The 23,747-nt window shown below is 49.2% G+C and overlaps 1 protein-coding gene across 1 annotated transcript in view; it reads right to left on the bottom strand.

Annotated features, from left to right (window-relative positions):
- Nucleotides 1–19,859, bottom strand: part of ZNF385A (zinc finger protein 385A) — a 529,518-nt gene extending 509,659 nt beyond the window's left edge. Inside the window, exon 1 of the mRNA XM_069653221.1 lies at nucleotides 19,451–19,859. Coding sequence (XP_069509322.1) covers nucleotides 19,451–19,463 — 13 coding nt within the window. The 5' untranslated portion in view covers nucleotides 19,464–19,859. The remainder of the gene's footprint in view (nucleotides 1–19,450) is intronic.
- Nucleotides 19,860–23,747: the final 3,888 nt, after the last annotated feature.

Here is a 23,747-nt window from a genome sequence, read left to right as displayed (position 1 = left end):
AGGTTTGGACAACCTATCTGAAGTTGTTTTCTGGGATGAAGGGCTTGATTTTCCACAGGAGGGAAAGTTGGCACCAATCCACTTGTGTCTTCCTTGCTATGTGCTCTATGATCGTGAGGTGTTTGTCAAGGATGAACCCAAGAGACTTTGCACATGTGGCCAGCTGGGGAGTGAAGCCAACGTGGTTCACAGCAGAGAGCCAGGTCTGGATGTCAGGGAGTTCAGTGCTGTTGTTCATCAGCAGGATTTCATTCTTGGGTTGAACTTGAGATATGCACTGGACATCCAGGATTGGATAAATGTGAGGCAGGCCTTGAGCCTGTGGACGTCTTCGATGGAGGATATCTTCAGGTAGATCTGCGTGTCACTTGCATATTGGTGGATGTTGTGTGGAGTGAGGAGGGTTCAGAGAGGTTCCATGTAAAGACTGAAGAACATTGGGGACAGGATGGATCCTGTAGAACTTCCCAGGTGATGGCTAGAGTTGGTGATCTGGAAAAATCCATTTGTGCAAACTGTTGGCAATTAGCAAGGTAGGATTTGAACCAGCTGAGGACAATCTTGCTGATCCCCATACAGCGATGTAGACTGTTGATGAATGTCTAGTGGTCTACTGTGTCAAATAGTGCTGAGAGGTGAAGGTGAACTAAGAATGAAGCATGGCCCTAAACAAGGATATTTAGGGCACCGTTGATCACCTTGATGATAGCTGTTTCAATTCCGTTTCTGGACTGAAGACAGATTATTAGGACTGAAGGAGATTTTTGGCTTTGATGGGTTGGGCGAGTTGCGTGGCTAAAATGTTCTCACAGATCTTACTTAGGAAGGGAGGATGGGTGATGGGGTGCTAGTTGCTGAGATCGTCAGGGTCCAGTGTTAGTTTCTTAAGAAGTGCGAGGATTTGTCCCGTCTTCATGATTGATGGAAAGGTGCCTTGATTTAGGGAGCTGTTGATGATTGTCGGGTATGAGGGGAGTGCTTCAGATGGTAGTGTTGTGAGTATGGAAGTAGGGAGGGTGTCCTCTGCATACCATGGTCTTGAAGGATGCTAAGGTGGCAGTGAGCATTGCTATAAAACGCTGAACGAGGTGTTGATTTTGTTGTGTATCCTTGGACACCTTGTATGTTAGAGAGCATTATCTTAAAATGGCTGCAAATCTTGCGGAGTTTAAGGCCAACTCTGAGTCTTATACTGGTGGTACAGTGTTCCCATCTTGCAGGGTTTTGAAAAGTTCTGGTTTCATTCCAATACAGATCTCACATACTCTACCCATAACTGTGGTTTACAATGGAGAAGTGGGCATATGTGTAAGAAGGTGTGTTGCCCTGTGTAACAATGGACCATGCTGATAAGATAGCTCAGTGGGTTGACTGCTCGCTGCTGTGATCTGTGTCTGATTTGCAGGTCACAAGTTCAAAACCTGGCAAAGCCAGCTCAGCCGTTTATCCTTCCTAGGTCAATAAATGAGTACGAACTTTGGCTGGGTGATATTGCATGTAAATATGCTCTATGTAATGCACTTTGGTAAAAGCACTATAGAAATAACACATCATTACTGAAGTGAGTTGAAACTATCAGTTTTCGAGTTCAACTACTTGTATTTCTTTTAATATTAATAACAGTTTTAACATTCTGAAGCGGGTCTTTTTTTAAGTCAAAGCATGCTTCTTTATTTAACAAGCCTATAACATTTACAGATAAACTGAAATCTCTTCGACTGAACAACCATGTCGCAGGATAGCATCCCTGCCTGGATTGGTGCTATCTGGCTTCGCCAGAGGAAGATGGAGGTAGTCCCGCCAACAATAAGAAGAAATCAGCCCTCAGACCCTGTGTCCCTCTCAGTTCTGGCAAATCTGTCATCTCAGCTCCAATGTTTGGATGTAGCTTCTAAAGGTCCAGGCCATTCACAATGCTTGCTATTTTAATGTAATCTGGCTCTGGGGGATTTGTTCCTTTAAGACACTAGGCACACGTGTAATTGTAATAGAAGCCATAGTCGCTAACCGCTTGGACTATTGAAATGCCCTGCTCCGGGCCACATCACTAAAATGTATTAGAAGACTATCGGTGTCTCAAGACGTATTGCTTTCTCTGCTTAGGAAAAGCGATCATGTCCAAGCTGCCCACAGGAACCTTCTGTGGTTTCTTGTATATTGGAACATTCAACTTGAAATGTTTTGGATTATCTCCAAATGCATCCATGGCTGCTCATACCTACACCAGGGATAGGGATGGCATTTCAGGATGTATCCCAGGATGGACCCTTTGGCCAGTGGAGGGTCACAGACTCTTAATCTCTAGGACTCTCTTTCAGAGCAGAGAACATCATTGTTTCAGTCTTGGGAACCAGGCTCTGGAACAAGTTAGCAAATTATTTTCATAACAGCACAGGTTTTTGTAGTTTCAGGCCTGTTCAGGTAGGTGTTAGGTATGGGCTTTAGTGGAGTTAAGATCACTGATTACAGGAAATTATTTTGAAAAGGCGATATATAAGAGAGAGAGAAAAACATGAAAAAGTATACAGGATAACATTTTCTTTTGCCAGTTCCACCCACTTGGCTGTCAATCTGCTCCAGCTGAAACTGCTTGGCATGTGTCGCGCGATGCTCGCGCCTATCCTATCCCCCCACCGTTGTCACAGTTCCACGACTTCTATTGATACAACTCTTGCCTTGAAACACTTGTGTATAGGCGCGTTACAAATGCCATATCATATCATATCATATATCATACCACTGCCATGGAGAAAAGGGCTCAGTTAGAGGCAGGTAGATCATGAACTTGAAGTTAACAGAGATCATACCCAACTCTCCAGAGAAGTTTCAATTGGGAGGTTTATAGAGAGACCATGAAATCAACGATGAGGGGGAAATGTAAGGCCCCCGTTGAGCTCCCTATGTACACCATCCATGGGGTGAACATGGTCCTGCTGCCTAATGCCGACCCCCCCTCCCACAGACGCCTCTTCCAGGTTGAAACATTCCTCAACCTTGGCTCTGAGATAACTGATTTTGAAATATTGACTGATCACAACTGATCAGCAGGAGCAGTGAGAGTTCAGCAGGAGGAGTGAGAGTTCAGCGGGCGCAGTGAGAGCTGCACAGAGTCTGACCCAGGATGCAGAACGAGAAAAAGGAAAAGCAACATGGTAATAGAATGTAAGTGACACAAGCGAGTGCTGATACCCATCGCGTACCAGTCAAAAGAACCTGCTACTTTGGTGTTTATAGGTTTTCTTACCAGACAGTGGGCTCTATCAGGAGTTGGGCGGTATCCTGGGGCTAAATCTGCTGGGACACTGCCCAGCGCAATTACCGCTACTGCAACTATCAGCGCTGGATCCTAAGTTGTGGTGGCAGAGTAAGTCCCCATTTTATTTAAGTCCATAGGACTCAATGAGGCATTTTTGGAGCAATTACCACAGGAGTAAATGTGCCATCATAATTGTGTCGAAAATGGATGGAAAGTTGGCGCATTCACCTCCAGCTCTGAGCTGGAGGTGAATCCTCTGAGTTTCCCCCAAACTCGGGATTGGGTGATGCAGTAATGTGGCAGTAATAATGTTACAGCTGCATTTTTACCGCCCTGCCAACCCCTGATGAGGCCCAGTGTGTGGTGAACTGGCAATCAGGATGGCATTTACGTGCACCTTGTATTCTGTTAGTATGGTGTGCAAGTATACTGTACAAATGGGTAGGATGCCCTTACAAAGGACAGCTGCCATTTTAGAGCTGTCAGAATCATCCAAAAAGATGTGTAACTGTATAAAAGTAGCAGTCAACAGGAGGCCTAAGTGACTTCTAAGCAATGGCTATACAGATGCTCTCAGAACGTCCCATCTTTACTTGCGGCTTTGGAAGCATCGTCATGGCTTTAGCAAGGCTCTCAAGAGTTCACATCTTTCCTGGAGAATGGGGCAGCATCACCATGGCTTTAGAGATGGTCTCACAAGATCACATTGTTAATGGAAACTTAGGCAGCATTGCCATCACTTTGGAGTTGCTCTCAAGAAGTCTCATCTTTGCAAGAGACTTGGACAGCTTTGCCATTGTGTGACAAATCAACTTCCGGGGGACCAGTGGTCCAGGGATGAATATCGGTTTCTAAACCATCAATCAGTCCCACACCTTTAGCAAACCAGAAGGCATCCGAACAGATTGTTCAATTTTGGTAACATGGATGGAACAGGGTGTTTGGTGCTTGGTGGTTCGAGTCTGTTTCAGAGCGCTTTGCAGCAGACAGAGTTAAAGATGGGAGACAGCTACGGTGTCAGGCGTCAGGCAGTTCGCCAAGTGAGGCTGGACGGACGGCTGCAGGTTGACCTACACAGCGGCTCAGGTTCAGGATTCATTGTCTCAGTGCTGCCTGGCAGTTCTGAAGCACTGGTTGAGGCGAGTCGGACGGCTTCAGTGACTGCAGCAAAACAGCAGTCAGCTGGGCAGTTGGTTGCAGATGGAGGGGCTCGACTGGTTCAAAAATGTCCTTTAAGGCAGACTTTGGTAGATGCTTGTCAAAGCACTCCTACTAGCTTCGTCACTGGGTTTGAGTCGTTCTTTAAGGCGGACAGCCAAAAGCTGAGGAGGGTGTTGTGGGCAGTGGCCTTGTCCTTGGTTTGGTTCAGAGACTCTCTGGCACTTCCCACCTAGGATTTCTGCAGAGCCTAGCAGGGCATGGCGTATGTGTGCTGGGTAGCAGTTTGTGAGCTGCTGGAGGGTCCTCTGGATTCAGTATGTCCCTCTGTTCCCTGGGAGATGTTTAGGAGAGGGATCTTGCTTCCCTCTTGGAAGTCCTGGCCTTCCTTCACTGGCGGAAGGGAAGATGTAAGGCAGACTGTACCTTCAGCCAGGGTTCAATGCTGAGTTCTTCTTGCTACTCCTTGCAAAGTTTTCGGATTATGTGCCCAAAGAGGGGCTCAACCCTCTTTTAAAGCCAAATGGGCCACAGTGATTGGTGTAGACTAAGCCTACCTTAATGAACCAATCCTGGGTCCACACCAACAATATCCTGTATGCGTGAGGTCATAACCAGGGTGCATTGCAACAGGAAAGGTAAAGGGGTGAAAACATGTAGTACTAAATTCCACCCATCTTCCTGTCTGTTATGGACCAAAGGCTCTCTCTGGATCTGGTCAAAGGAAGCTCTTTATGGTTCCTGATTGAAGCTGAGGCGAGACCAGACTCTCTGTCTCCCACAATCCACATACTTGTACCTTCTGAATGGAGTAGCCCTGTGGAGATAACTACTGCAACACGCAGTTCCAGATATGACATATTCCTGTCAATAGATACTGAAGGCAGGATCTGACATCAGGTTGACACAACTTATATGAAAGGGTGTTGGGCATTCCCTGTCTCATGTGTTAGCCTTTGCAGCCAGGTCCCATGTTGGCCTGTTTGAATTCAACTCTGATTCGTATACAAAGCTGCCACCAGCAACAGAGCTAAACAAAAGGACAGGGCCAATCTATGGCCCTTTGTTAGTTAATTTGGCCTGCCATGGCAGGGGGAAGGTTTTGCCCTCCCTCATACTGATATGACATGGTGTAATCCTGACTGTCAAATCGCAACTAAATATGACTAGCAGTACGGCGTCTGTAGGTTCTGTCCAACAAGCGTACACAGGTCTATGCTTATGTCGTGCGATGAGCATAGGAAAACGTGTGCTGATTAGCCCTTCACATTTTTCGGAGGTTGATTTACCGTCATTCAGTTTCCTTTACAATTTTTTTAAAAGCCCAGGTGCGTGCATACCCATTGTGCGGATGGACACATTCCTCAAAGTCCATTCACCTACACACTTCACAAATCCTACAACAGCCTGTTCATATTGCATTTGTCATTTATATAGCACCCTTTCCCCATTTGTATGGCCTCAATGCGCTTTGTGGTTGGATCACCTCTATGGACTGAAGTCCATGTGTGGGAGATTGTGAGTGTTAACTTTAAGATGTGTGTGTGCATTAGACAGGTTAGGACTTACGTTGGCTCTGGCTGGCTAGGCTAGGCTCCAATATGAGGAAGGTGACCTCCCGCATACAGCGAGGCCTGGACCCTGGAGGGCCTTGCGGGCGGGGGGGCTTGGGGGACGAGGGGGCCACAGCTGCACATCACCACCTCTTAGCCCTTGAGGTCTGATGTAATCGAGTAAGCTCCAAACCATGTTCCGAAGACACTCTCTGAGCCCCTGTGAGGCACCCTGTCTCTCCTTCCCGAAGCGAGTCACCCACTCTCCTTGGAATTCCAGCCGCGCGTAAGAGCCCCCCCTCCCTCCCGAACCCCGATACGTGCCCACCCTCAACTCCGCGTACGAGTGGCGCGCCTCATTAAGCCCTATGGGGAGACTGAGCTGAGATTCTCGACAGGCCCTGTCTTGCCTACGGCGGGGCTGAGTTAAAGGCAGTACTATGCTAGGTGACCAGGTCCTATGCCAGGTTGTTGCATTGACAATATGTTATTGCAGTGCCAAGACGCAAGGCGCCGTGGAAAGAAGGCGCTATACAAATGCACACATCCACTGTTCTGTGCATTGCAGCATTAAAGTACTGCATAATACCGGTCGAGCCAGCCAGTGCCCGGTGTTGTCAAAAGAGGCGGGGGTGTGGGGGGGTCGAAGGAAGAAGGGGTTACCAAGAGTCACACGGACCCGGTTCAGCGAAGACGCTAAGTCGGGGTCAGAACTCGGAGTCTCCGGCTCTGCATGTTCACTGAAAGGGGGTGGGGGGACACCGCCTCTAGAAAGCAAGAGGGGGCCAGAGTGCTCGCGTTCTGCCTCGGGCGAGAGGCGTGCAGTGTTTGAAACGGCACACGAGCTTTGCAAGAGGACCCCCTTTCCGTTTCTCCGTCCAAGTTTGGCGCATTAGGGGGACATTGCGCCTTTGTTTAGTAACTCGAGGACAGAACTGCCTGTCCCAATGCGGGACGCCTGATGGGAGAGGACACTGCGCCTCTCTCCAGGAGCAGCGCTCACGGCTATTTAAAACCAGCGGGGCAGTGTGCCTGCTGCAGGCATCCTCGTGCAGCCCCTTGCCAAGAGCCACCCCCTTGCCCCCCAAAATCGCGTCTTTCTTCTTAACTCAAGGATGTTGTTACGGGAGAGCATTGCCTACGAAGCGATGTTCATGTCTCATGTCTGGCAGTGACCCTTGGCCCTGTTTCACATCCCTCCGAGGGCGATCGAAGCAACGCACTTGCTTTTCAGTTGCGCCTGTAGACAGTTTAGATTGTGGGGTTCGCCGCACGTACTTATTTATGAGACTGTGTGCATCTCTGGGTCCGCGTTTAATCTCTACACTCCGTAGAGGGGCGAAGCACCTAGCGCTCCAGGGGCCCTTCCAGGGCCATTGATAGAGCTCAGCGATGGGGCACTTGAAGGCCAAAGCAACTGCCTGGCGCCCCTCCCCCACACAGAACCCTTAAAAAAAAGGGCCTGCAGCCAGGCAGGTCCTCTACCTGGAGATTAATAACGGCTGTTCTCTCCACTTGCCCAAACTTGCGCGGCTTTGGAGCCGGTGCCAGGCGGCGAGGGAAGGATCGCACTTAACCTGCCCTGGCGTCTCTGCTCCCAAAGTGGTGATGGGTTAGGCACGCTCCGTCAGGCCTCTGTGGGCGGCGGGGGCGGGGCCCGGAGGATGCGTCTGTGGGCCCATGTGGCTACGGTGCCGGCAGAGGCTCAGCGAGGTGTGAGCGCGTGCATGGGGCTCCTGGGGCCCTAGCCCCACTGGGCTCACTATATTCAGTAAGAGCGGGGGCGATAAAGATTCAAGGGCTAGGAAGATTCGGGCTCTCTTGGTCGGTGAGCGCGACTAGGGCTCTGTACCATTGGTCCGTACTGCTGGAAGAGATTAACATAACGCCAGTGGGTGTGGCTGCTGTACTAAGACGGTAGTCCCAGGGGAAGCTATGTTCTCTCTGCAAGGGCGGAGTCAGGTAGGCTCTGGCACAGGATCCAGCAGAGGAAAGGTGCTCTCTCTGCAAGAGCAGAGTCAGGTAGGCTCTTGCACAGGATCCAGCAGAGGGAAATGTATGTTATCTCTGAATGTGCGGAGTCAGTGAGACTCTTGCACTGGATCCAGCAGAGGGAAAGGTATGTCATCTCTGAATGTGCGGAGTCAGTGAGACTCTTGCACTGGATCCAGCAGAGGGAAAGGTATGTTCTCTCTGCATGTGCATAGTCAGTCAGGCTCTTGCACTAGATCCAGCTAAGGGAAAGGTATTTTCTCTTTGCAAGAGCAGAACCAGATAGACTCTTTCACTGGATCCAGCCGAGGGAAAGGTATGTTCTCCCTGCATGTGAGGAGTTAGTGAGGCTCGGACACTGGATCCAGCTGAGGGAAAGTTGTTCTCTCTGCATGTGTGGAGTCAGTAAGGCACTTGCATTGGATCCAGATAAGGGAAGGACAGTGGAGTCAGTAAGGCACTTGTGGGAAATGTGTTCTCTCTGCATGTGTGGAGTCATTGAGGCTCTGCACTGGGTCCAGCTGAGGGAATGCCATGTTCTCTTTGCAAGAGTGGAGTCAGGTAGGCTCTTGCACTGGATCCACCTGAGGGAAAGGTATGTTCTCGCTGCAAGAGCAGAGTCAGGTAGGGTCTTGCATTGGATCGACCTGCGGGAAATGTGTTCTCTCTGCATGTGTGGAGTCATTGAGGCTCTGGCACTGGGTCCAGCTGAGGGAATGCCATGTTCTCTCTGCAAGAGTGGAGTCAGGAAGGCTCTTGCACTAGATCCAGCTTAGGAAAAGGCATGTTCTATCTGCAAGAGTGGAGTCAGGAAGGCTCTTGCACTGGCTCCAGCTTGAGGGAAATGCATGTTCTGTCCACAAGAGTGGAGTCAGCTAGGCTCTTGCACTGGTTCCAGCTTGAGGGAAATGCATGTTCTGTCTGCAAGAGTGGAGTCAGGAAGGCTCTTGCACTGGCTCCAGCCAAGGGAGAGATATGTTCTCTCTGCATGTGTGGCATCAGTGAGGCCATTGCACTGAATCCAGCCGAGGAAAAGGTATGTTCTCTGTGGGGATGAAAGGCAGCCCCAGACAACAACAACAAAAAAGACTGCATTTGGCTATGTTGGGCGTAAAATGTGAAGCACTGAAAGCACACAAAAATGACTGCCAAACTGAAAGGGAAGCATTTCATTCCCAACTGCACATCAAATGTTGTTTCAGAGAAATAAACTGAAATGGCCCAAAAATGCAGCAATGTGACAGCACAATTTTGACTGGCAGACTGAGGCCAGCAATTCATTTTCAAACTGCAAAATAGGAAAATGCTGTTTCCTTTAAAACAGAGCGTCCATGTAAAATGTGTGCATTCTGCAGCTTGAATCCAGGAACATGGAAAATAGAAGTCCAATAAAAAATGAATGACCAATGAGCTGGCAGGTCATCATTTAGAAATTTTTTGGGAGTGGTGAGAGATTCATAGGGAGATGCACAATGGAAATTGTGAGACTGCCTGAAATTACCTGGGTTGGAACTGCTGATAAGAATGCTGGAGGAAACCAGGAGAGGGGGGCAGAGGCTGGGGTCTATGACCAAAGAGAGGCCAAATAGAGGGATTGAGCCTGGAGGATATCCATGGCTGATGTTGAATACTGATGGCCCCTGTCCTGTAGCTGAAAGATAACCTGAGCCTTAATGTCCTTCTCTCTGAGAGCAAACCCAGGGATATTTATGTTAGTAAACGTGTCCAACAAAACCAAGTCTGGTGTGGATCTGTTTGATTGAATAGTTTTTCCATCATTGATTGGGTGGGCCCACAACGTAGATCCCTAGTATTTTTACTAAAAAATAATTTAATTAATTCCCACATAGCCAAATTACACGCGGTGATTGTGTTGAAATTTGAAATTAACAACATCGCTTCCAATGGTGATAGAAATATAGTCTGTCAGGTAATTAGGTATTCCTATTTACTTTTTGGGTACTCCTATTTACTTTTGCCAACCCCAAAATCCCCTAATTGGAGGGGTACATTAAAAACAAAATGCCCTACTGCTTCCCATTCCCCTGAAACCTGCCTTAAAGTACAGGATTTCCAAATGATGAACTGAATAACTGGCTGTGTGTGTGTGCTGGGACAGAACAGTGTCTTCCCAAAGTTAAACTCGGTGGAGTCACTGATTTAAAAGAACACTTTCTACTGAAAGTGAGAAAGTGGCTTCTGAGAGAATGGAGATTGTGCCTTGCATAGTGGTGAAAGAAAAGGGGTTTCAAATATAAATTAAAATTGTTTGTTCTGAAAAGTGTGTTGTGCTATAAGAAAGTCAACATTGCTACGAGCGCAGCACCAGTCAAAATTCGTTTTTACATGTGATTAAGTTAAACAAAACTTCTAGCATTTCCAAGAGCACAGGGAGATTGAAAAGACAGAGCATTGTATGTGTGAAATTGTTTTGCTAATATAATATTATTTAAATTAAACTTCATATAAAGTTGAGTTCCAAGCTTATGATCCTGTCATGTTTCAAGGTGCTATATGCTATTAAAAATGAACCCCTGGTAAAGTGTTTTGACTGTACATGTTGTGGGGCTAAAGAGTTTCTGATCTGTGTTATCCTAAACCGACTAGTGTTTCAATTTGTGACAAAAACAAATATTAGGGGGAAAAAAGCATTTGGCCCACGGAGTGAGGTGGCGTGATTTGTGATTTTGTACAAATGTTAATTGTCCTATTATTTAACAATGATATATTATTTCTATACACCGGCCTGCTTCTTGGCTTATCTGTGGCACAGGGGTGAGGGACCTATGTGGTTACATATGCACCACAGACAGGACTAGATTGAACTGAAAAGGAATATTGGTTTGGCGCTTTTGATTGGAGAGGGAAAGAATTCCCTGCATCAATGGTTGCTGTACAATTACCTCTAACGTCTCTCTGTATGTGAGGAGTCAGTGAAACTCTTGCACTGGATCCAGCTGTGGGAAAGTTATGCTCTCTCCGCAAGAGTGGATTCAGTGAGGCTCTTTCACTGCATCCAGCCTAGGAAAAGGTATGTTCTCTCTGCAAAAGTGGAGTCAGTAAGGCTTGTGCACTGGATCCACACAAGGGAAAGGCATGTTCTCTCTGCAAATGTGGAGTCAGCAAGGCTCTTGCACTGGGTCCAGCTGAGGAAAAGGGAAGTTCTCTCTCTAAGAGTGGAGTCAGTGAGGATTTTGCACTGGATCCAGCCAAGGGGAAGTTTTGTACTCTCTGCATATGTGAAGTCAGTGAGGCTCTTGCACTGGATCTAATTGAGGGAAGGTTATGATCTCTCTGCCTGTGTGAAGTCAGTGAGGCTCTTGCACTGGATCTAATTGAGGGAAGGGTATGTTCTCTCTGCATGTGTGAAGTCAGTGAGGCTCTCGTACTGGATTTAATTGAGGGAAGGGTATATTCTTTCCTCAAGTGAGGAGTTAGTGGGGATATTGCACTGGTTCCAGCCGAGGGAAAGGTATGTTCTCTCTGCATGTGTGGAGTCAGTGAGGCTATTGCACTGGATCCAGCTGAAGGAAAGGTATGTTCTCTTGGGATCAGCGTGAGTTGGGTCCGTGCTAAGACGAAGAGTTCAACTCTGTCATTGAGTGCATAGTCCAGGAGGCTGCGCCATTGAAAATATCCCTGATGGGTATCTGTGAGTATGTGTCGCATCACACTAAATTGCTAGCTACAGTTATGTGTGTTGTGAGTGAGTGAGGGCTACCCATGAAAATGCATTACTGGTAAAACAATCAGTTTGGCGTCAGTGTGCGGGTGGGGAATGCATATGGGGGCATCAGGCCTTGTTACTAGAGGTAGGGGTGACGCCAGCCTCAGCATTATTTTGGGGGGGGGAGACTGGATGCTGTACTGGTTTAAAACTCGTGGGTGGGACCACCAGAAATACTCCAGTACCCAATGCCCCACAACTGCCTGCTTGCCCTCCATCAATTGTGCCCTTGCTTTGCACTCTCTGCTCTCATGCCTTCGGCATGCAGAAGCTGTGTACATGCTCCCAATTAAGATGAGGGGAAACAAGGAAGCAAGGTGAAGCATTGTGCTGAGTGTTTATAAGTTCCATTTACAGGGAATCAAACAGGATACCTTCGCGTGGTGTTGTGGGGTCACTGCAGGTGCCAGCATAGAAAATAAACCTGCATCAGAGTGGATGTGGGTCCTGCAGGTTACACATGGATCGCTGCAGAAGGTGCATTTACCTATTGGGCCGTCTTATCTGGCCCTACCAAAATAACTAAACACACAGACACACTCTCTTTCTCTGAGAGCAGGAGGGTGACGATGTCAGTGTTTTCTTTCTTTGATTCCTGTATCCATTATGTCTTCCTCTGGCCCATTACATGCATCGTCCACCCCAGTTTTGAGGATATTTAGATTCTCAAGGAGAGGCTTAACATTGGGAGGTGCGAGTCATATAAACGCCGAGCAGAGCAGCTCCGTCTTCGGCTTCCTCTTCGAGTGCACATTGATATGGCCAGGGCAAGCTTCGGTCCTCTGCCACTCTGCATTTCTTGCTCCTGCATTTCAAGTATTATTTGCAAACTCTCTGCTCTCACAGGGGAGATATTTCATAGACTCTATAGTCAGAGGTATAGAGATTTCATATAATCTTTCTATCGTGAGAGACATACCTAATGCGCAGGCTCTTGCTATAGTGAGAGATATAGACATGTAATTTACTCTTTCTATCTTGAGAGATATAGATATTGCACGGGCTCTGACTATCGTGAGAGATTTAGCGATTGCACAGGCTCTTGCTGTAGTGAGAAATAGAGAGATTGCACAGGCTCTTGTAGTGAGAAATATAGAGATTGCACAGGCTCTTGCTATAGTGAGAGATATAGAGATTGCAAAAGCTCTTGCTATAGTGAGAGATAAAGAGATTGCACAGGCTCTAGCTATTGTGAGAGATATATAGATTGCACAGGATCTTGATATAGTGAGAGATATAGAGATTGAACAGGCTCTGGCAATTGTGAGAGATATAGCGATTGCACAGGCTCTGGCTATCGTGAGAGATATAGAGATTGCACAAGCTCTTGCTATAGTGAGAGATATAGAGATTGCACAGGCTCTGGCTATTGTGAGAGATATATAGATTGCACAGGATCTTGATATAGTGAGAGATATAGAGATTGAACAGGCTCTGGCAATTGTGAGAGATATAGCGATTGCACAGGCTCTGGCTATCGTGAGAGATATAGAGATTGCGCAGGCTCTTGCTATAGTGAGAGATATAGAAATTTAATTTACTCTTTCTATCTTGAGAGATATAGATATTGCACGGGCTCTGACTATCGTGAGAGATTTAGCGATTGCACAGGCTCTTGCTGTAGTGAGAAATATAGCGATTGCACAGGCTCTTGCTGTAGTGAGAAATAGAGAGATTGCACAGGCTCTTGTTGTAGTGAGAAATATAGAGATTGCACAGGCTCTTGCTATAGTGAGAGATATAGAGATTGCACAAGCTCTTGCTATAGTGAGAGATATAGAGATTGCACAGGCTCTGGCTATTGTGAGAAATATATAGATTGCACAGGATCTTGATATAGTGAGAGATATAGAGATTGAACAGGCTCTGGCTATTGTGAGAGATATAGCGATTGCACAGGCTCTGGCTATCGTGAGAGATATAGAGATTGCACAGGCTCTTGCTATAGTGAGAGATATAGAAATTGAACAGGCTCTTGCTATAGTGAGAGATATAGAGATTGCACAGGCTCTGGCTATTGTGAGAGATATAGAGATTGCACAGGCTCTTGCTATAGTGAGAGATATAGAGATTGCACAGGCTCTGGCTATTGTGAGAGATATATAGATTGCACAGGATCTTGATATAGTGAGAGATATAAAGATTGAACAGGCTCTTGCTATAGTGAGAGATATAGAGATTGCACAGGCTCTTGCTATAGTGAGAGATATAGAGATCGCACAGGCTCTTGCTATGGTGAGAGATATATAGATTGCACAGGCTCTTGCTATAGTGAGAGATATAGAGATTGCACAGGCTCTGGCTATTGTGAGAGATATATAGATTGCACAGGATCTTGATATAGTGAGAGATGTAGAGATTGAACAGGCTCTGGCTATTGTGAGTGATATAGCGATTGCACAGGCTCTGGCTATTGTGGGAGATATAGAGATTGCACAGGCTCTTGCTATAGTGAGAGATATAGAGATTGCACAGGCTCTTGCTAGTGAGAGATAAAGAGATTGCACAGGCTCTTGCTATTGTGAGAGATATAGAGATTGCACAGGCTCTTGCTGTAGTGAGAGATATAGAGATTGCACAGGCTCTGGCTATTGTGAGAGATATATAGATTGCACAGGATCTTGCTATAGTGAGAGATATAGAGATTGCACAGGATCTTGCTATTGTGAGAGATATAGAGATTGCACAGGCTCTTGCTATAGTGAGAGATATAGAGATTACACAGGCTCTGGCTATTGTGAGAGATGTATAGATTGCACAGGATCTTGATATAGTGAGAGATATAGAGATTACACAGGCTATGGCTATTGTGAGAGTTATAGAGATTGCACAGGCTCTTATTATAGTGAGAGATATAGAGATTGAACAGGCTCGGCTATAGTGAGAGATTGCACGGGCTCTTGTTGTAGTGAGAGATATAGAGGTTGCACAGGCTATTGCTATTGTGAGAGAAAGGTAAGATTGCACAGGCTCTGGCTATTGTGAGAGATATAGAGATTGCACGGGATCTTGATATAGTGAGAGATATAGAGATTGCACAGGCTCTGGCTATAGTGAGAGATATAGAGATTGCACAGGCTCTTGCTATTGTGAGAGATATAGAGATTGCACAGGCTCTTGCTATAGTGAGAGATATAGAGATTGCACAGCCTCTGGCTATTGTGAGAGATATATAGATTGCACAGGATCTTGATATAGTGAGAGATATAGAGATTGCACAGGCTATGGCTATTGTGAGAGTTATAGAGATTGCACAGGCTCTTATTATAGTGAGAGATATAGAGATTGAACAGGTTCGTGCTATAGTGAGAGATTGCACGGGCTCTTGTTTTAGTGAGAGATATAGAGGTCGCACAGGCTATTGCTATTGTGAGAGATATAAAGATTGCACAGGCTCTGGCTATTGTGAGAGTTATAGAGATTGCACAGGCTCTGGCTATAATCTGCATTGTTGGAGTAAGTGTGTGCCTCTTGAGGCTGCACTATTGAGGTGAGTGAGGGCCATGAAGCTGTAGCTTTGGGGTGAGTGTGGGCCCATGAGGTTGCACTATTGAGGTAAGTGAGGCCCATGAGGCTGTAGTGTTGTGATGAGTGTGGGTCCATGAGACGACACTATTGAGATGAGTGAGGCCCGCTGTAGTGTATGGATGAGTATGGGTCCATGAGGCTGCAGCGTTGGGTTTGGTAGGCCTCCTGAGTTTGCAGTATCGTATGACCATTCTCCTTTGCTACTGCAGTGTTGGGGTGAGCAGAACCCACGAGGCTGCGGTTTTGAAGTTAGTTGGCACCGTGAGACTGTGGTGTTGGGGGGAACGAGTGACCTTGAGGTTGAGGAGGCGTTCTTGGTGAGAGTCATGATTATGTGGTCTCAGACTGCAGACTGCGGTGGGTAATGTCAGGCAGGTTTCTCCTGCGCACGGTGTGAATGTCCTATAATCACACACACACACATATCTGTTGGCCAGCACTTCATCTAACTATAGCATACGTTGCGTCCACAAACGCCCATTTGTCCCAGCATGCACCTGGTGATTACTATTGTTGAGCGCCCCATCACTGCATACCCCCCCCCCCCCACCCCTCGGTCCCTGGCGCACAGAGGAGCAGGCGGAAGGGGCCAAGGCGGGAATCGCGCCGTAATTACTGTTTACAGTCGCTGGCAGCGCCCGCAGGTGCAGGGACGGCCCGTGCCATTCGATAGCTTTTTGTGGCTATGTGTGCCCTATGCTTAATCCCACCAATAATTACAGGACTCGGCGAGGGAGACGGGGCGAGGTGCGGCCTTTGTGTTGTGCACCCCCCTCTCCCACCGGCCCTCCCTGTTCAGCTTCGGGAGGCGGAGTTAAATGAGCGTGCCACAGGTGCAGAGTGTAGGGGCCATGCCGCCCCTCCCCCATAGTCTGCCAGTAGGGGCACTCGTGGCGGGAGATCCATGTGCCCCCCCCCCCCATGCATGCCTCACTCGTGTAGGGTTGGAGCATCGTCAGGAGACATGGTACCCGACCTTCAGTGGCCGGCCATCCATTGCTGGTCACATGATGCAGCTGCATTGAAGAAACACATTGTGCTGAGCACCGCTTGGGTTCACTGGACTGAGGTCACTGCATGCCGACACATCTGCAGTTAATGATCCACAGTTCATGACATCGGGGCAGTTGCCAAAGCCAAGGTGTGCTGGTGGGACACTGAGGTGCTAATGACATTGTGGCCCAAGGACAGTGGCCCGGGTTTGAGTATTGGTAGTCAGAACTGTCTTGGATGGCGAAATAGTTTTGCTGGCAGTCACTGCTTGTTCCGCCATGATAGCAGATGGACGGCGGATGGCTCAGGTCTGCCCACGAGCAGCCACCTCAGTCGGGAAACTACACTGTGGGATGGACAACACAGTCCAAGGACAGTGGCAAGTTATTCCCCAAAATCCCCGAAGTGGCTGCCTGCAGCATTCTGGCTTTCAGCAAAGCAGCACTGGCTGGCTGGAGGGAGGGGAAGGAACCAGTCGGCCCCAAGCCCTTCACATGTCATTGCTTTGTGTGCAACACTAGCCCTTTTTAAACATATTAAAATGAATGGTTGTAAGATTCAGAGAGTTCTGTTCCTGGTGCAGACACGAGGTTGGCACCCACCGGTCAATACCTGCTGGTACCAATAAGGATACACTGACCAAAGAGGGTGCGCTGGAGCGGGGCTGAGGCTTTCCCTATCAGGCTAATCGTGGGCAACCAGGTCCATCTGCAATTTTTGGGAGATGCAGAGGGGAGGGGGGGTGCAATTTTAGCTGGAGACCTCTGGACAAAAGTGGGGCGAGGCAATGAGCCCAGTTGGTCTTGCCTGTAGGAGAATTCGTATAGTGAAAGGGCGATCTTACTTCCTAGCAGTGTTCGCCTCGCTGTGTCAGTTGTTACACATGTGTAAATAAGCCTGCGGCCAATGCTTTATTTTGTGGCCCTTACACTCCGATCCTCTCTAGACCCTGTAAGTCTCATGCTGCTGCCAGTACTATATTGTTTGACAGGCTATGTTTTGATAGTCTGCCCCTACTTCACCCCCCCCAAACCTCCAGCGCAAACCACCCTAACCTTCAACCCTCATGAAAACATACATATACATATATATTTGGTGGAATCGACCAAATGTAGTCGACCAAAATGCAGACAATCAAAATGAAGTGTATTGAACATGGGCGTACCCTGCACCAGGTGAGCGCCTCAGCTTTGCAGGGCGACATGCAATGTACAGTGGTTTCACACCACCCAACTTGGGATCATGTGGGACCCTCTTTGAGCAGCTCAGGGCGACCACCGTGAATGCATTTGGAAACATTTAGCTAGTGCCTTTGGGACGTGTCATGTAAATGAACATAACACAAAGCATAACACATTCATACCACAGCCCTGCCATACGCATAAACAAACAATCGTAGAGCTCGCATAACACATGCCATCCAATAGCACAGCCAAGAGTTCCGAAATCCACCGAAACCAGTCACAAACATAAGCATTAGCAAACACCATAAATACAACACACCCACCTTAACACAAAACGCAAACATAAACAGTAATGCCCAGGCTTAAGCACGCCATTGCAAACTTCACGTTAACACAATGGAAAAGCACTCAAGCATAACACATAAAAAAAGCACAACGTAACACAAAACCCGGAAGTTTACTCATAAACATGACCATAAACACACATGTATGGCACCTACCACGTTCACATTCATTGTACACAAGCCTGCCACACTCATAACATCGCAGCAACAGAACCACAGGCATACATATCAGCACACATGACGATGACTTAGGATAGCACAACCTAACACAGGACCCGACCTTCGCCGCATCACAGCATGCGCGCCGACACGAACACACAGCGAACGATCCAACAAACTATAAGGCTAACATAACAACACAAAGATGCACAGGAGCTTATCCAGACAATAGCACAAACGCGAGGGTGAGTGCGCACACCTGATCTTGACCTTAACTACAGAGGGTACAAGCGGGGCCACAAGCACGCCAGCGGCGGTTGGGTGGGGGTCAGGGGGGTCGTCGGGGATCACTCCGGCAGACACGGGGGAGAAGCCCCCGAAGCTCGCCTTTACATAACACTCGCGCTGCCAGAAGTGTGAATATTTAGGTCACCGCTGAGCACATGCCAGACTCCCCTGCAGGAATCCCCCGCATGTGCGGGCCTGTCTCCCGCAGGAATGACAGGACAGCCCCCCTCTACAGCACCCGACAGACGGAAGGGGGTGGGGGAGTGCTCACGCGAAGGGCAGGCGAGGGGCCGCCGCTGCATCCCCTCCAGCCCCACCGGTCTTTCACTGCACACGCATGTCCCAGGTGAGCCCTGCATAGCGGCACACGTTTTGCAAAGCGTATGCGGCCACGCGCTTGCACATACGTACGTAGCCCGCAAGTCGCGCACTTTTATCCAACCGCATGGCACCCCATATCAAAAGTAACGTGTGACCCGCTTTCTGCAGAGAGAGTTCCGCAGCAGGAGCATTATCCCCCTGAGCAATCTTGCCATGGTAAGCTCCTGACCAGCCATCCAGCCGATGAAGTTAGCCGACCGTAATTGTACATGCAAGCCAACTTAATGCAGATGCGCGACCCTGCTGCTGGAAGATGGATTTCCAAGACACAATAGTAGTGTTCGTATCAGTGTAAGGTCCTCCTTTCATCGACTCCGGAGGGGTGGAAATGCTGAGTCAGCTCAGCAAGGAGCCGGCGAGGGTGACCGTGGGAGTGACCTTCAATTTACAGAGCTCTGCAGTGGCTGCTGAACGCAATGAGCTACCTTAGCAGGTGCCAAGAGACGCTCTGCCAATACCTGCTGATGTCAGGGAGGAGGCGGGGGGGGCGTGGGGGTGAAGTGGTGTAGGGATGGCGGGTACCAGAGACCGGAATCTTTCCAGTGAATAAATAACCCTGAGCAAGGGAAGCATGGGGGTACGCAACATCAAGCGCTAATATACATTGAAAGCACTCTCGAGCCGCTATAATGGGCGCTTCATAGTTCGCAAAAAAAAAAATAATGATGAAAGCCCCGGCTTTGCCATCCAGTTAGATAGTTCCATGGGTTGGGAGGCTGCGGGTACAGTTTGTGCAATTTGCATTTCGCCCCGAGTCATATGTTCATCGTTTACTCTGTACATTTATTAAAGAAACAGCTCCTCGTGGAGTTCGGGGGTCCACCCAAGAGAGGGCTATGGACGCCGCGGTAGCCCCCAGACATTTCCCGGGGGACGCAGGCACTTACCTAAGATCATCATGGAAGCTGCCGAAGAGATGACTGAAGCGCCGCTGTCAGTGGAACTCAAAGGAAGACCACCACATCCGAGCCCTGCAGCAGGTGTGCCCCGGTGCCAGTGCGGAGGTTCTCCCCGTCTGCACCAGCAGCAGCAGCGCTGGGCACAGATGCCGTCCGCGCCGGGGTGCTAGCTCTCCTCTGATCCCTCCCTGCTGCGTCCTTAACGGGTGGGGGCCCCGCAAGTCTGCTCGGGTGGAAGGTGCGTGCTGGATACCCGGAGAGCGTCTCAGTGATCCACGTTGTAACGGCCGTGGACTCCCACTTCTCGTCCCAGTCGGTATCCAAAGAGTTAAAATGAGCAATCCTCAAAAAGGGACCTCTGTCGGTTGGGGAGGGCTGGCATCTGCCCCCTCCTTGCTTGGGGAGAGGGAAGGCACGCTCGGCACTTATGCCAGAACGCCTGTCATTGGCTGTCCAGGCGAGCAGGGAAATCCAATCAGAAGGGACTAATATAACCAGCGCTAAGCACACAAAAAACCGGAGAGGTTTGAAAAAAATAAAAAAAAAGGATTGAGAAAAAATTCCTCTTGTTTCACCTGGGCTGCCCACCCCAAGGAGAGGGTGTGGCTTCTGGCATACCTGAGGGAGAAACGCACCCGTGCCAAGCTTCTGCCGGGCTTCCTTATCCCCGCAGGCCAGACGCGGGGGCGGGGGGGGGGGGGGCAAGGCTCTTTGAAGGTCACCCCGGGCAATGCACGGGGGTGTCACTTCATCTTAGCCTCTTTAAAGCCCAGTGCTGGCTTCCCCTGGAATATATGCACACCGAGCAAGGATTCGGGGTCTTGCGGGGGATTCGGGGAGACACGTTGCGATTTAGGACCACGAGGGGCTGCGCGGAGTGCTACGCGGGACAGTTTTCCAATACGCGTTCCTCCTTTCAATGCATCGATTTTGCCTGGCATTAGCGAGCCGGTGCTCTCGATGCCGCATTGCCAACCGCAAAACGAGGAGCCGCGAGCAGAGGGATTCCAGGCTGTGTTTGTTTACTCTCTGATCTGGACCGTGAAGGACGCCTTTAATGTGTCCCTCAGGAAACTCGGCCGCTCTTTGGAGCTGGTGCTTGAGTGGAAACGCTTTCAACTTGAAACCCTGTCCACTGCAGCCCAGCACTGCAATTGCTCAGGTGAAAGCTTCTTTGGGTGCCACGATTCTGGGGTTCCATTCTACATCACAAAAGGTCGCTACAGGGGGTTGGAGCTCTGTTGCGTCTGTGTGTGAGTAACACAGCAAGAGACTACGAGTCCGAGGTCCGCGATGCGGAGGCTATTGTCGCTGCTAGCTTCCTTGAAGGGGGCGGGGGGGGGGGGGGTGTTCACGCAGAAACTTGTTTCTGGGAAGGCCCTGGGTTGCCATGGGTCGAATGGGTCGAATTCGGCGGGGGCAAGGGGCTGCGTAGGCACTGGCTGGGTATTTTCCTCCCCAGCCACCACGCAGGGCCTCTGTTTCTCTTTCTTTCTCTCTACAAAAAAGCGAGTCAGTGGCGAGTGCCCGGAATACTAAGCAGCCCCGCGGACACCTTAATCCGCCTGAGCACGTTACAGGCGGGCGTGGGGGCTTTGCGCTCCTCCGCCGCCGCCAAGCAATCCGCAGCGCGGGGGACACGGGCTCGCGTGCTTCCCACTGGGGCACCTTACTTGTGTGGAACACCGCAGCGGCGGCGTGGGGGTCGGCGGCACGTCTCCCAAGGGGCAGCACAGCGCATCATCGACCAGAATCGACGGGGGGACCCCCGGGCGGACAGAGGGCGCGCGCATGGGCTTCATTTAGGAGGCGATAAGGCGCGCGGTGTAGAGTTAACTGCACGGCACAGCGCTTAAAGCGTGACGGACACACGCTGCGGGATACAGCTGTGCGAGGGCAGTGCCAATTACAGCAGAAAGTGATGGGGAGGGCATGCCTGGCAAATGCCGAAGGGCAGGTGCAAAGATGGCTGATGTAACCGGAGCATGGGGTACACGGGCACTGCCCGGCACACGGGCTGCAGGCACACTAGTCACTGCAGACAATGCATGGCAGGCAGGGATGCTCACGGTAAAATATCGAATGACACCAGGCATACACGCCCCCCTGAAGGACAGGCGTAGGGAGGGGGGTCCAGAAGCTAATGCAGTTGGGCCCACCGCAATGACATTAACATCTGTGAATGCCCACAATGCGCTGCCCAGAGGGCATTTGCAGAGTTTGGATGGGCCTTGCCCGCTCAGGCCCTCTGCCCTGAAGGAGAACGTACACACGTCCCCAGCGAAGATGGCAGGGCTGGCATACTCATCAAAGAGTTAACTTAGGAGAGCCGCCCTGTCCGCTGAAAGCTTTTTCGAAAGACCCCAGGGCCTGATCCCCAGAAGCCTTATGATGACGCAATCCCATTTAAAAACGCTTTGTGAATCAGGCCCCCAGGTGAATGGTATATGTGAACGGCAAAGCAGCGGAAGCGGCACGCACCGCCTGCTTATTACGGAGTTTACATTCCTTCTTCAAATCTTTCGTTGTGTTTTTAAGAAAAGATTGTGTGTTGACTGTTCAATTTTTTCTCAGTGTCGTATCTCGCAATGCTGAAAGCGCACCCGCCAGCCATAGCTGCTCTGCTGCAGGACACATGTACAACAACACATGTATGAACAAAACAATATTTATATTAAGAAAATGCCATCCCTGATCCACACAGTGTCAGAAATGTACAATGTGTTTCCTTATTATGCCCAACATGATTCGGGCCCTGAATGCTTGTCTGGGCATTCTTCGGGGTATATGAACTCCTGTGGCCCATACCCCCTGTTCTATGGTCGGTTTGCAAGTGCATCAAATAAAAAAACCTTCTACCTGAAATGTGGGAGTAGAATGGGCCATTGCAGCTAGCAGGCTGCGCATGCTGCAGCGCTACCCAGTAGAGAGTCCTGGATGTTTATATGCAGCCCAGAGACCCTGTGTTTTCTAGGGATGCTCATTAGCTCAAACCTTCCACCTGAAATGTGGGAGTAGAATAGGCCATTTCTTCTGACAGGCTGCACATGCCGCAGCGCTACCCAGCAGAGAGTCCTGGATGTTTATCTGCAGCCCAGAGACACTGTGTTTTCTAGGGATGCTCATTAGCTCAAACATTCTACCTGAAATGTGGGAGTAGAATGGGCCATTGCAGCTAACAGGCTGCGCATGCTGCAGCGCTACCCAGTAGAGAGTCCTGGATGTTTATCTGCAGCCCAGAGACGCAGTGTTTTCTAGGGATGCTCATTAGCTCAAACCTTCCACCTGAAATGTGGGAGTAGAATAGGCCATTTCATCTGACAGGCTGCGCATGCTGCAGCGCTACCCAGTAGAGAGTCCTGGATGTTTATCTGCAGCCCAGAGACGCTGTGTTTTCTAGGGATGCTCATTAGCTCAAACCTTCCACCTGAAATGTGGGAGTAGAATAGGCCATTTCATCTGACAGGCTGCACATGCCGCAGCTTTACCCAGCAGAGAGTCCTGGATGTTTATCTGCAGCCCAGAGACACTGTGTTTTCTAGGGATGCTCATTAGCTCAAACATTCTACCTGAAATGTGGGAGTAGAATGGGCCATTGCAGCTAACAGGCTGCGCATGCTGCAGCGCTACCCAGCAGAGAGTCCTGGATGTTTATCTGCAGCCCAGAGACACTGTGTTTTCTAGGGATGCTCATTAGCTCAAACATTCTACCTGAAATGTGGGAGTAGAATGGGCCATTGCAGCTAACAGGCTGCGCATGCTGCAGCGCTACCCAGTAGAGAGTCCTGGATGTTTATCTGCAGCCCAGAGACGCTGTGTTTTCTAGGGATGCTCATTAGCTCAAACCTTCCACCTGAAATGTGGGAGTAGAATAGGCCATTTCATCTGACAGGCTGCACATGCCGCAGCGCTACCTAGCAGAGAGTCCTCGATGTTCATCTACAGTTCAGAGACGCTGTGTATTCTCGGGATGCTCATTAGCTCAAAAGCATTCATTTTGCTAGCAGGAAGTTGGCTTTGTTTATATAGGGCAACGCTATGTTATGCATAGATTTAGCAACCCAATACAAACAGATCCCTACTGAGGTGCAAACACACATGTGCTTCTCTGCATCTTTGAGAGCTGTCTGCCTTGGGTTGATAAAGGGATACATATTGGTGGTATTCATATGGCACACAGGTGAGAGAGCGTCAGGCAGTGCTTAATTTGTAAAAAAAAGAAGTGCCAGGGCCCATATTTTTTCTAGCACTCCTGTGACACTGCGGGTGGGCACCACTGCTGGCA

The sequence above is a fragment of the Ambystoma mexicanum genome, chromosome 3q (genome assembly GCF_040938575.1).
Source record: "Ambystoma mexicanum isolate Mex_15411 chromosome 3q, UKY_AmexF1_1, whole genome shotgun sequence".
NCBI lineage: Eukaryota > Metazoa > Chordata > Amphibia > Caudata > Ambystomatidae > Ambystoma > Ambystoma mexicanum.
Note: the sequence above shows the minus strand (reverse complement) of the source record. Positions and strands in the feature narration are given on the sequence as shown.